This window comes from Asparagus officinalis, chromosome 2, assembly GCF_001876935.1.
Source record: "Asparagus officinalis chromosome 2, Aspof.V1, whole genome shotgun sequence".
NCBI lineage: Eukaryota > Viridiplantae > Streptophyta > Magnoliopsida > Asparagales > Asparagaceae > Asparagus > Asparagus officinalis.
The window spans coordinates 20982377-20995565 of NC_033795.1; the positions used below are offsets into that span (position 1 = coordinate 20982377).

A 13189-nucleotide genomic window follows, 5' to 3' on the forward strand; every position below is an offset into this window, starting at 1 on the left:
GGTTCAGTCCAGCCGTTGGGGTAGAGCCTCTTTTTACTAGTGAACTACTGCATTGAAAAAAATGAGAGTTATTTATGTTGTGATTTGATGAGAAGACTATTGGACTATGATAAAACCTTGAAGTATAATGTTCGAACGATTGTTGTAGCCATTCAATTTCCAATATATTTGCCGATTGTTCCCCCGGACAACATAGTCAGTTCTCACAACATCAGATCTTTGGTTCTCGGTTGGCAATGTATAAGCAAAGAACAAAATATATTGATTTAAGCTAACAACAAAAGTATAGTAATAAAAGAGCAACAATGGCTTAACTATAAAATGTCTTTTATGTAGTTGTGTAATAGCAAATCGAAAGGAATAGCCCAATAGAATAATTTACTGGTAAATTTAATTCACAAAAAACCATGAATTAGCAATAGGCAATGCTTCTTCTACATTCTATGCAGGAATATTTGCTTGCGACAAACTTTATACAAATAATATATATACTAATTATAAACAAATGTCACTCAACTTTGAAAGCAATATGTCATATAAGTAACAAATCAAACAAATTTGTTAGATAAAACTAATAGTTTATAACCGCACTGAAGCAGTGCGGAAACAAAATCTTAGAATCCACCATTGGGCGTTCTACGAATCCACAAAGAGACAACCTCGAATCCACAAAATAATATAAAGAGAGGAATTTTATCAATCACAAGCAATAATACACTTGGGGTTACAATCCTTCTTCCTAAGTAGAAACACAAAGCCTAATCCCGATAAGGCATATCTTTCTAAAAAGAGAAAGTACCAAAAACTAATTTAAAAAGATTCCCTAAAATCTTTAGGTATTTTGAAATTAGTTTCCTAAATCTTCATATTTGTAAATTCTGAAACTTTAGGGGGGGTTCTGCAATATATCAGACGGTTATTTACAAATTTTAAAACTTTTTAGGAGTTATTTGCAATTTCTAAAACTTTCTGCTGGTTTCTAGTAAATGTTTGGGATTATTTGCACTTTCTGAAACTTTTAGGGGGCTGTTTGCAAACTTTTCAAGGAGTTATTTGCAAGTTTTGAAACTTTAGAGGTTTTTTGAACTTTTTAGGGGTTATTTTCAAATTTTGAAACTTTCAGGGGCTAATTTATAATCTTTGGAAGTTTCAGGGGGTCATTTGCAGTTTTTGAAACTTTTAGGAGGCTGTTTATAACTTTTCAAAGGCTATTTTTCATTCTAAAATTTTCATGGGGTTATTTGTAATTTCCAAAACTTTCAGGAGGACTGTTGTAACATTTCAGTAAGCTGTTTGTAAGTCTTAGGGCGGTATTTGTACCTTTTAGGGTGGCTATTTGTAGTTTTTAAAACTTTTAGGAGTTGTTTGCAAATTTGGAAAATATTTAGGGAATTAATTGCAATTTCTAAAACTTGCAGAGTAATTTCCAGGGACATATTTGTAATTTCTAAAACTTTTAAGATTAGGTTTGTTATTAATATATTGCCAATATACTACGCAGAGAATTTGGTAATTTGATACTATCTTAATACCAATCCAATGATGAATCAAAATAAATTAACCAAACATGGGAGTATGTAATCCAATCCTTAATCCGAGTCCCACATGGTCAAGGAACCAAGCACTACTTAAAGATTTAGGGGACTAATTTTAAAACACTTTATATATTACGGGACCAATTTCAAAATATGAGGATTTGGGGGAATAATTTCAAAATACCTATAGAATTGGGACACTAATTTCAAAATATGAAGATTTAGGGAACTAATTTCTGGTGCCAACATGAAATATTTGAGGGACTAATATCTAAAAAACCCATCTACTTTTTGCTCTACTAAGCAAGGAGAGCAAAAAAGAGATATCTAGTCAGCAAATATTTTTTAACGTTACAATTTAATCTGACACATCAACGATTTTTAACAGAGTTTTTCAAAAAGGATCCACACTGAAAAAGGAGCAAAGATTAAGGACCGCATTTGATGACTTGCATACATTAAGGACCTAGATGATGTCTGACTCATACTTTTGACTCATACTTCAAGGACCTCCACTAAACTTTTGCCTTAATTCAACATCAAGTAACCATTTAATCAAAAAGGTATGAAGCATGTCAAAAAGCTATTCGAAGTTCATAAATAAAACATAGATCTAAAGGATAGTTTGATTTGTAAACTAGCATTGTGATTCGATTTATAATGGAACTCTAGATTTCCACTACTGCTCAGAAGATTACCATGCATAGGAAAAATGAAATCACACTAATAAGTTCCACCAAGTTCACTAGTTTAGAACATCTACTTACAATGTATACAAATTTTTTGGTCTCCGAAATGAGTATACATCCTCTACTTCTACCAACATTTGAGATTTAGGGGCTAGTTAGTACATTTCCGGAAAAAAAGGAAAACAGAAAACAGTGTTTGAAAACCATTTCTGGACATCTCAGAGGGTCTCCCCCATTTAATTTATTTGGTTTGTTTCACATTGAAATCATAGGCTGGAAAACAAGGATTTTCATTTCTTGGGTTTGTTTGAACATCCAAAAATTAAAAAATATCATTTCAGCCGTCGTTTCAATAGTGCTTTGATCAATTAAATATTACCTTTTAATCCTATGCGCCATTTCAACAGTGCTTTGAGCAATTAAAAATTGCTTGAAGTGACATTTCTCACCCATTTCAGCCCATTTTGGAACAGTGCTTTGAGCAATTAAAAATTGCTTGAAGTGACATTTCTCACCCATTTCAGCCCATTTTGGTCTGAAATGAGTTTTCTACAAAAGCTGACGTGGTGAAGTGACATTTCTCACCCATTTCAGCCCATTTTGGTCTGAAATGAGTTTTCTACAAAAGCTGACGTGGCACCCCATTTCACCCCCCATTTCTTTAAATTACATAGCGAACCAAACGCGGGGAATGAAAATGCCTTGAAATCAAAATCATATGTGGCGCTATTGTCAGATTTCAAATCCTCCATTTCTCTTTTTTTGAGCAAACAAACAGCCACTTAAAGTAAATGTTAATTACCATCAAACAAAACATGGAAGTTCTAAATTCTGAGTATTCAATATCACTAAATAGACTGAAACAATGATACCTTATGTAATTCAACTTTAAGAAAGTTTTGAAAACAGAATTAACATATAAATCAAAATTTTAAAGATTGGTTGAAATTGCTGCATATTGTCTTTAACGAATTTTTTTTACCATTTTTGGGAAATTGTTGCAATATCTCATGATTTCTTTAATATATAAGACGTCATTTGAGATTTTCCCGATACTTTAGGTGTTATTTCCACATAAAAAATAGATAGAAATGGTTCCATATGTGAGTTCGAGTTTGACATTTGTTTTAAAGATTAGGTTAGGACGTTCAAAGATTGGGTTAGGAGATTAGCACTCAATTGAGCTCAAACCCAAACTTGAAACGCGCAATATAAATCTCAATATAGGAATTAGAGTTCAATTACACCTCAATGCTCCTCCCTACATTTCTCAAGTTGAGTGTCTATTCACCCTTGACTGCATCTTACTTCATCACTCTCGGCTGCATAGTGAAACCTCCAAGCCATCCCCTCACTTGGACTGCCTGTTACATCATCACTTTTGACTGGATGTTGAAACTCAATCTCTCCCCCCCCCCTCTCTCTCCCCCCCCCCCCCTCTCTCTCTCTCTCTCAACTACATTAGAAACCACCAAGCCCTCCCTACACTTTGATGACCTACTTCGTCACTATTGAATGCATGTCAAAAGCACCAAGCCCACCCTCTCTTTCTTCCCCCTTATTTGTTTTATCACCCTCGGTCCTTTTGTCTCTTAGATATGTCATAATTACATGATTCAATATTATTATATTTTTAGATTTCATTGACATGCACACAGCCACATACAATATCCGACATGAAATTCTGATATTTGTTAAATTTCTTGAGCATATTCCCTATATCCACCACCAAGTGTGGAATTTTCCATCAAACAAATTCCATTGTCTGACATTTAGACCATTTTATCCTCTCCCATCAAAATAGAATGAACTTTATGAATAGCATTTTCCTACTTTGTGATTCACCGAATGCACAAATACCGAGAATGAAGTCCTCTAAAGCCTAGAGGTAGTTTTTAAAAGATTCCAAATTTTCGAGTGCTAGAGACATTGTTGAATAACTTTGCTCACATTCCCAACATCTATATATGGATATAATTATTATTTTAAATATCCCTGATATAGCCGATATATCTTCTTGTAAGGCTTGCCACAAAATGATATGATCTCAATATCCTTTACGGTTTTTTTGGCAAATTTCAAGTGATATATCCCGAACATAACCAATATATGAGCCGATATGTTGATGGATATATCTTTCTATATAGCTTGCCGTAAAACAATACAGTTCTACTATGCTTTTTAATCTTAGCATAAAATCCAGTCCTATAAAGTATTTTAACAAAATTTTTATAAACTCTTTTCCTATTTGAGTTTCTACAATTGATTACTGACCATGAACTTATATTATTTACATTTTTGGATGCTCAGATTTCATTAAGTATGTTCAGATTACATTTTAGGACATTATATATGCATGTTTAAATTATATTTTAGGACATTGTATTATGTATGCATGTTATTCAATATCCACAATTCAATATGGATGTTTATTGTTTGACATTTCCTTGACATTCGAAGAACCTTGTATATAGCCTGTTTCTCTCTATCTTTATCTTCTTTATAAGAAAAATACATATGTGATGCACGTCAAGGGACTAGATTTTTATAGTTGTTTCCACCTATGTCAAGTTGTAATTGGTATTTATATTTACATTTATAAATTTTATTCTATGCAATATACTTGGAATTACTACCTTGCCTCTTGATTTTTAAACTAGAAAAATAATAAATCATTACTTGGACGATAACTTGTAATGCTTATAATAAACCAATGTGATTGATTTGTATGCATTTTGAGAAGTACTTTTATTTATGTTTGCGTTTTTTTAGTTAAAATATATTTCGCAAATATAAGGACATTAAAGTGCTATAAAAAGAGATGCACTAATAATCTTTCAACCATCTTTATTGTCATTGTCTTCATCCAGATCTTCTTACTAAACCCATGGTGTGCACCACATAGGCTTGACCAAATCCATAAGACTAAAATGGAACCTCTAAGACCTTAGATGGATTCCAAAAGATCCCAAAGAAATTGAAATCGTAAGATATTATTGATATCTAGTAGTACCCCACTTATGTAATTAATTACCTCTCCTAATCTCTAACCACATTTTAGTTTCTTAATCTCTTCATAACCTCCATTCTCTTAGAAAAACTTTCCTTATTTTTCGAATGATCTCATTTTCATGTCCTCATAGCCTCAACTCTTCCCTTCTCTTTCTTCACATTTTCAAGTATGTGTTAAATATGGCCAAGTATTGTCGTGGTGGTGATTGAATGAATTTGGTAAAAATATAACATCATTAGGAAAATATAGGATCTGGTTTGGACGAATTTAAACACTGAAGGTATATTGTGAGAGTAGAAAACACGAAATAAGGGCGCTATCCTTCTACATTAATTTCATGAAGAATTTATTTTACCAAATAAGATAGTTGTAAGTTCCTTTATGGACAAGTATAGTTTTTCTTGGTTGCTAAAAGTTTGTATAATGTTTAAATACCTAAATTCGAGTTAAAAATAAAATGTGATGTTGAGTTAGTGGAGCCCTTTTTCTTAAGATCTTTTTTTTCCAACTTTAGGATTAGGACCTCAAAATTGATCTTGGATTCATTAAATGCAAATGAGTATGACACCCCATTAGTCACCAAGTAACTTTGCACTCTTGCACGCTACGCAAAATACAACTGAAGTTGGGCTCCTATTTATGTTCCACGAAAGCTTGTTTCAATGAATAAAATAGCAGTCCCTCCATCTATAGTCCTTTTCAAAGTTAATAATGCACCACATACATATGTTCCCATCTAGTAACACAGATCTATAACCTCCAATAATGATGTTGATCTTTGATGATTTGACAACCACTTGTAATTATTCAAGACATTTCTTTTATAAATAATCTTCCTTCTTCTTTTCCTCATTTAATTCTTCTCTTCCCTTTTCTTGTTCCTCTTCTAGTCTCACCTTAATTCATCGCCCTTTCTTTTCTTTATGATTTCTCTTCTCCTTCATCTAGTTTCCCTCATTCTTCTTCTAATATTGTTGCTCATTGTCATTATAAAGAAGCAAACTCAAACTGTAGATAGTTAGAGTGCTCGTTAATTCTATCGACTACGATATTAGTAGTGATATAAGTTTAAGTTTCATTATTGCAAAATTTTGCGATAGAATAACTTTGTTTAGTGAGGCTCGTGCCTCGCTTACACTTACTTACACCTTACGTATCTTAGGAGATTTGTGTCTTTGTGTTGTGCACTTGAAAGTGAGCGACATGCCCAACCTTGCCTTATACGTGTAGCCTTGCATCTTGGGTCACACATACCAAAGATATAGTTCCTCACTTAGTGCTATGCATTTTGACAACAATGGGAGTTTCCATCGCAATAATCTACCTATATTTATCATAATAACATGACCGAACATGGAGACTATAGAGGTTTGTTTATACCTTATAAGTGTTATATTACTACTTGTACTAACTTCTTTTCTTTTAGGCAAGTACAATTGCTGAAATTTCGTGCTCCTTCACTCTCCAATCCAGCAGCACCTCGTCCTCTTGATAAGATTCCAGCCCCGCTGAAATGAGGCCCTAGGCTTGTATTTATAGGGCTTCGGAAGTGGTTATTTGGATGAGAACAAGTGATTTGGCTCTATCTTCAGTTAACAACAGCCTAACCACGTTTGGGGATGATATCAAGTTAGTTAGAAACCCCTGGAACAGATAAAACATGCGAAAACAGCATCAAAACCGTCAAAACGTATTTCGGGATCCGTACTGCGCTTGCACGGGTCGGACCGATCCGACCCGCACAATTGCGGGTCGGACCGATCCGACCCGCACAATTGCGGGTCGGACTGGTCCGACCCGCACAGTTGCGGGTCGGACTGTTCCGACCCGCACAATTGCGGGTCGTACTAACTTCTTTTCTTTTAGGCAAGTACAATTAGTAACTCTAGTTATCAAAATATTATTTAGTTGTTTGATATGGTGTTTAGCTACCTAATATTTGGACAAGAAATTCAAATTGATGTTTTAAATTTTCAACAGTATGATTTTGTTGTCATGTATCATTCTTATGTTTAATGACATTTAAAGAGGATGAGTAATCTCTAATTTAAAATGAGTGCAAAGAAAGAGAAATCATGATAGCTAGTTGCTAACAATAACTTTATTCACTATTTCTATAGTTATTTTATTTTTTCTACATGATCGGAAATTTAGAAAAGATCATATATTTCCTTTATATACAAATTATTTTGCCATTTATACAAACTTTAATTATAAGGGATACAAATTGTTGACTAACAGATTTGTGAGGCTTATTTTCCTATCAATGCAAAATCGGTCTCAAACATTATGCAAAACATAATGTTATTTATAGCGGTTATTCTCCTCAATAAAATGTCAGATTTAACCAAATATATAGAAAACCTTGTACGAGTTGCAATAGTTTTTTGTTTATTTAACTCCTAGTATGTTATTGCAAATTCCGTATGCATTATTCGTATCAAAAGGATATCAATTTAATGTTTTTCATGAGGTTATATTATTCTATGAGATAGATGGAATAATACAGGATAACTTTGGGAATTTGATGCAGCCCAATAGATAACACCAGCCTACATAGACAGTTTCAACTCTATTAGGGTCAAATCCGGCAAAACTTAAAACTTGCCCAAATTTCACAAGTTATCAATCAAATCGAAGTTCTTGCAAAATCGTGAGGGTCAATGGGATTGCTGAAGTTTGTGGAAGACGCGAAAATCTATAATTTTGGACTTCAACATTATAATAAAGCTTCCAGATATTTTCTATTTTCGGTAAAAATATTATTATTTTTACCTTTTTGTTTTATTTTCGAGTCTACAAAAGACTTTTTTGGATGTAAGTGGCAAGTTTTCGACGAAATAAAATCCTAGCATATTGCTTGCAACCATTTTTATCTGGTGCTCTCTTTCTTCCGAGTTTTCGAATCTTGATATGGTTTCAGCTCTAATATGATTGCATCATAATTGGCAAAATTAATTAAGAGTTTTATTTGATTCAATCTTCTTCCTTTTAGTTAGGATTATATTTTATTTATATCTTTTTTCCTATCGTTATGATTTTATCTCCATCCTTTTTAGTTAGGAATTTTATTTGGTCTCATTTTCTTCCTTTTTATTTGTGCAAGTAGTTACAATATAAAGCTTGTAAAATTCTTCTTTTGAGATATTGAGAGATTATGAAAAACTAGTCTTGCATTAAGAAGCCTCTGCATGTAAGTTGTCATTTTTCAGTAAGAATTGCCGAAAAACTAGTATTGCATCAAGAAACCACTGCGTGTGAGCTGCCATTTACCACAAAAATTGCCTGGGTATTGACATTTTACAATAAGAATTGCATGGGTATGAGGCCCAAAATTTTATCTTTCTTTTGCTCTTCATAAACCCCTCGATCGGTTTCTTCTTCTCCACAAATCTCCACCTCATCATCTTTTCATAGTTCAAACATCACTCCCGACGACCCTGATCAGCCCCACCTTTTTGTCGTCACTCAACTTTAGCAATTAGATGTCTTACAAATGAACGTTTGAACCTCCATCCTTTGAGTTCAGTACCCCTATAGATGATGCCACCCCTATACATTGCCGCCCCTCACGACATTGATCCAACATTTCCACTCCTCCATTGATTCCACAATCACTTTCTCCTATTAGTTCGATGCCTATGATGTCAACTTCCAAATTCAAGCTCACTCTGCCACTAGCTACACCACCATATATTCCCAATCCCCGACCAACTTTGTTGACATTCCACATTCCCCATCTTACGTTATATTAAACTTGAATTATCAATGTTTGAAAGTATAATAAATACATGAATATGCATGTACATGCATGCTTGTATGCACATGCATGCTTGTATGCACATGCATGCTTGCATAATTGGTTGTCAATTTTGTTACATGTCTTTACATCTGTCTCCATATAGTTGATGATGAATGTTCTGGCTTGTCTGCTTTTGAGATCATTTTATCTGAAATTTCAGATGCTTCTTCTATCTGACAAACTTTTCAATTTTAAAATAAAAATGTCACAGTTTACAAACATCAAAGCTCACAAGCAGTAGCCATAGTTCACTTGAGCTTCAAACTCCCATGGATTCCCAAAAGTTACCTAGTACAAGTATTGGATTGAGGTAACCACTCACTCATCTAAGCACATTAAATGAAAAAACAACCATGTAGTGTGCTAATCTCCTAAGTTGATCTAATTAAACCTTGCAGAAGAAGCTTTTAGATTATTTGTACATTAGCTAACTAGTACCAGGTCCAACAAAATTAAATCGTTAAATGAATAGTACAAAGTTATTGCTAGAACCAAAGGAATAAAATGATAGATGAACAATAGAACTAACATCCTTAATTAGAACTAAAAGAAAAGTAGTTCATTCAACTAACCAAAAGAGAAAGAAAAGCATTTAATTTGGCAACATACTCTTAGGCATAAGTTCAACATATGCAAGAACTTCAGCATGCACTCCATCTGTGTCAGCCCGTGATTGAGAAAGAAACCCATCAAACTCAGGTAGAGAGGGTGGAGTTTCCTCTCTGGCTAAAAGCATAGCTTTGGCAGCCTCATCTTTCACCTGCTGTTTTAAAAGTTTTTCCTGCAAAAGGTCATGTGTTAGAGAATTAAACTAATACAAACCAAACAAAAAAATATATAAACAGTTCCAATAACCGAGAACCTTTTTCTTGGCAGCAAGTAGTTTTCTTCTATTCTCCTTCCTTCCTTCATCAAATTTTACAGCCACTTTATCTATCCAACTCCTTAGCTTTCTGATAAAATGGCACATCATGAGAATTTATATGCAGGGAATCATGATATGGTTAAGTGTAAACTAATAGATAACACTTACTCTGTGTAAAGAACCTCATCACAAAGGAAGTTTAGTATCTTCAATTTCATAGATGGTTCAAGATTATCATATCCATTTGAACCGTTGCCGAGAAGGTCCAGAGGCAATCCCTCCAAGGTGCACTTAGATTTCTCTATGCATCTTTTAAGAGCTTGCAACCATGCATCCCTGCTGTTTGGTGATTATGTGTAGATCAGTCAGAAAATTTTCAACAGAAAAGGTTGAGTGCTCAACAAACAGGAAATGAAATCAACGTTCAGCAAAAACAGAATGCAAGAAGCTACCCATTTTTCATCTCCATTCCGATTAGAGACAGCAATTTGATAGTGAATTCAACATGTGCTGAATACACTCCATGACGTTCGAGACACCCTCTCGTTAAATCTCGGAGAATGCACTCAGGTTGCCGTTCCCTTATATCAAGGACCTAAAGAAAGATTAATCAGAAAACAACTTTCGAAGGCATAACATAACTATAAAAGATAAAAATATTGTATCAAATAGGCTCTTGGGAAATGCTGATAAACTAATAGAGTGACCAAGCAAGAAAGTGTAGTAGGAAACTTCACAAGTAAAATAGAGTGATTCACAAGTAATTGACCAATTTTAAGAAATATACAAACATTAAAACCTTGTTCCCAAAGTTTTGCGCTTCAGCACCATTAATTATTTTTCTATTTTAAGAGACAATGGAATATTTATTTAGTCAGTCTAGCTAAAAGCTGTGAGCACTCTAAAAGAAGCAATAATTATGATCTAGTTCAACTAAATTATTCAAGTCAGAATTCAGGTGTAAGCATAGTCTAATAAGCAAATGCATACCGGATAAAAACAACCTAAGCTCCCAAACTACAAAGGATTATACCTTGGAGAATGCATAACAAAACTCCAAGAACCGCAACGCAGCTCCAACATCCAGAGCTGGCAGTTCAGTGCCAGCAACTTCTGTTAATGGACTGCCTTGCGGAAGTGTAATGTCTTCCAAAGGATTGGAATTGGCATCTCCATGACTTTGATTGCCATGTTCTTTATTGACGCCGGATGTCCCAAACTTTAATCTTTTTGCCAGTTCCTCTTCATTTGGTCCTGCTTCATTCTCAAGAGACTGGTTTTCCTTGTCATGACTTCTTTTGGAAGACAAAGAGACCTTCAAGAAACCAAGAACAAAAAGTAATGAGTATTAAGATAACCATATCCTTCTTCATTCATATTAACTAAAAAGAACTGAAAATTAACATAAACTCGTAAAGAAATATTGTACCTTGTTATAAAAAGAAGGTGTCGATTCTGTGCTTTGGGGTTCCATCTTTTTTGCGCCTTTGTTATCCAATAGCTCATGGACTGAATTGAACCCATTTGATTTGGCGACATGAGCTAATACTCCAGTTGGCTGGAACCCTTTCCGTTTCCTGAGAAACCCAAATTATAAATCAATACAAAAAATAAAAAACTCAAAATTTCCAATATTAATTCATGCAAACTTATAGAGAGCATTACATGCAAAAGCTGCAATTGCAAACACCGCGACATTTGGGGCAAATCCAGCTCTCTAACTTCCCCACTTCATCCGTGTTTTTGCCATATCTAAAACATGCAAAATCATTTGACAAGAAATTACCTATTCAGAAGACATTTGTGGCAGTAGGTAAGAGTGCACAACTTGTCTTTTTTTAGCTGCTTACAGAAAACCGCAAAACCCCTCGTCTTCTGCCGACACTGTAAATCATAGATAACAACCCATATCTCATAAATTGAATAATAAAAGGTGAGAATTTTTTGCTGAAAGGAGGAAAAAAACGAGAAAAGGGAAATTGTGGCATGTCCAGCCCTTTTCTTGGGCGGCCTCAACAAAGAAACGATGGTATTTTGCGACATAGGTCATGTTTTCTCAGAAAATTTGAAGCAGTGACCAGAATTGAACAGAAAAATCAACAAATTACACTACTTTGTAACGTTGCATCACGCTTCTTCTTGTAGAGATCTTGCCAAGAAGTAATTGAACCGATGGAAGAACAAAAGTTGAAAAAAAAAGAAAGATACCCGATGGGAAGTCTTGCCGTTTACATAATCATATGTTCGCGCTCCCTTGACACGAACTCCGAGATTGTTCGTCCTCTTCTTCTTGAGGGAAAGATGGTTCTGACAACTACCCTCTTCTCTCGGTTTGACCCCAGGAGCAGAATTCTCAGCCGCTAAATTCTGGTTACTGCTCTCTTCTCTCTGATTGATCTCAGCAACAGTGTTCTCAGCGCTAGAGTTCTCAGCAAGAGCCATCGCTAGAGATCCAGAGAGAGAGCTTCGATTTCAAGCAGAGCAAGAAGGTCAAAGATCAGGAGATTGAAGAGAGAGGGAACCTTTTTCTGTATAATCTTAGACAGGTTTATGAAGTGGGTACGACGAATTTTCAAAGCAATGGAGAGGAATTGAAATTTTTTGGGTAAGGAATGGTTTTCAAGTTTGAGAAGAGACTTTGAGGGTGGAGAACTCGAGCAGTGGTTAGATAGCAGATGGCTTCTGGGCTAGAGAGAAGGGGTTTTTATTTTATTTTTTAAGGGGAAGTGATTTTTTTTTTTTAAACAGAGGGAGTGAACATTGACAAATATGCTCATTAAAACTCATTAATGCATCAGAAAATCCGATGAATCTTATCCGTTGAACAACTGGTAGGGGTGCATTCGGTCTAGATACGGTTCGCATATGATGCTTATTGTATCCATATCCGTTTACTCATCTCGGATACGGATACGGATATACATCGGTAAGAAAAATTATAACAATACCCGCTAAAATCGGATATGGTTACGGATATACATGCGGATATATAAGCGGATATGCATACAGATACAAAACAGATATGAGAAAACTAGGGATATACATGCGGATATATAAGCGGATATGCATACAGATACAAAACAGATATGAGAAAACTAGATAGTATTGAGAAAAACATAGTTCATGTACAGATACAAAACAGATATGAGAAAACTAGATAGTATTGAGAAAAACATAGTTCATGTGATACAAAAGGGTTTGTTAATATGTCCATTATAATTGAAAAGTTAAGATTAGACATCTTGATCGTCAAAATTAACCACAAATTCATAATCTAACAATCAA

General features: G+C 34.5%; 1 protein-coding gene across 4 annotated transcripts in view; it reads right to left on the bottom strand.

The window, feature by feature from the left end:
- LOC109830481 overlaps positions 1–12589 on the bottom strand; it is a 17533-nt gene extending 4944 nt beyond the window's left edge. For 3 of the 4 annotated variants that reach the window (XM_020397750.1, XM_020397749.1, XM_020397748.1), the window contains exons 1-9: positions 12113–12589; positions 11691–11788; positions 11570–11656; positions 11334–11481; positions 10938–11219; positions 10357–10499; positions 10073–10243; positions 9902–9992; positions 9649–9820 (exon numbers count right to left, since the gene is read on the bottom strand). In XM_020397750.1, coding sequence (XP_020253339.1) covers positions 9649–9820; positions 9902–9992; positions 10073–10243; positions 10357–10499; positions 10938–11219; positions 11334–11481; positions 11570–11656; positions 11691–11788; positions 12113–12346 — 1426 coding nt within the window. In that variant the 5' untranslated portion in view covers positions 12347–12589. The remainder of the gene's footprint in view (positions 1–9648; positions 9821–9901; positions 9993–10072; positions 10244–10356; positions 10500–10937; positions 11220–11333; positions 11482–11569; positions 11657–11690; positions 11789–12112) is intronic. The other variant, XM_020397751.1, reaches the window with a different exon arrangement.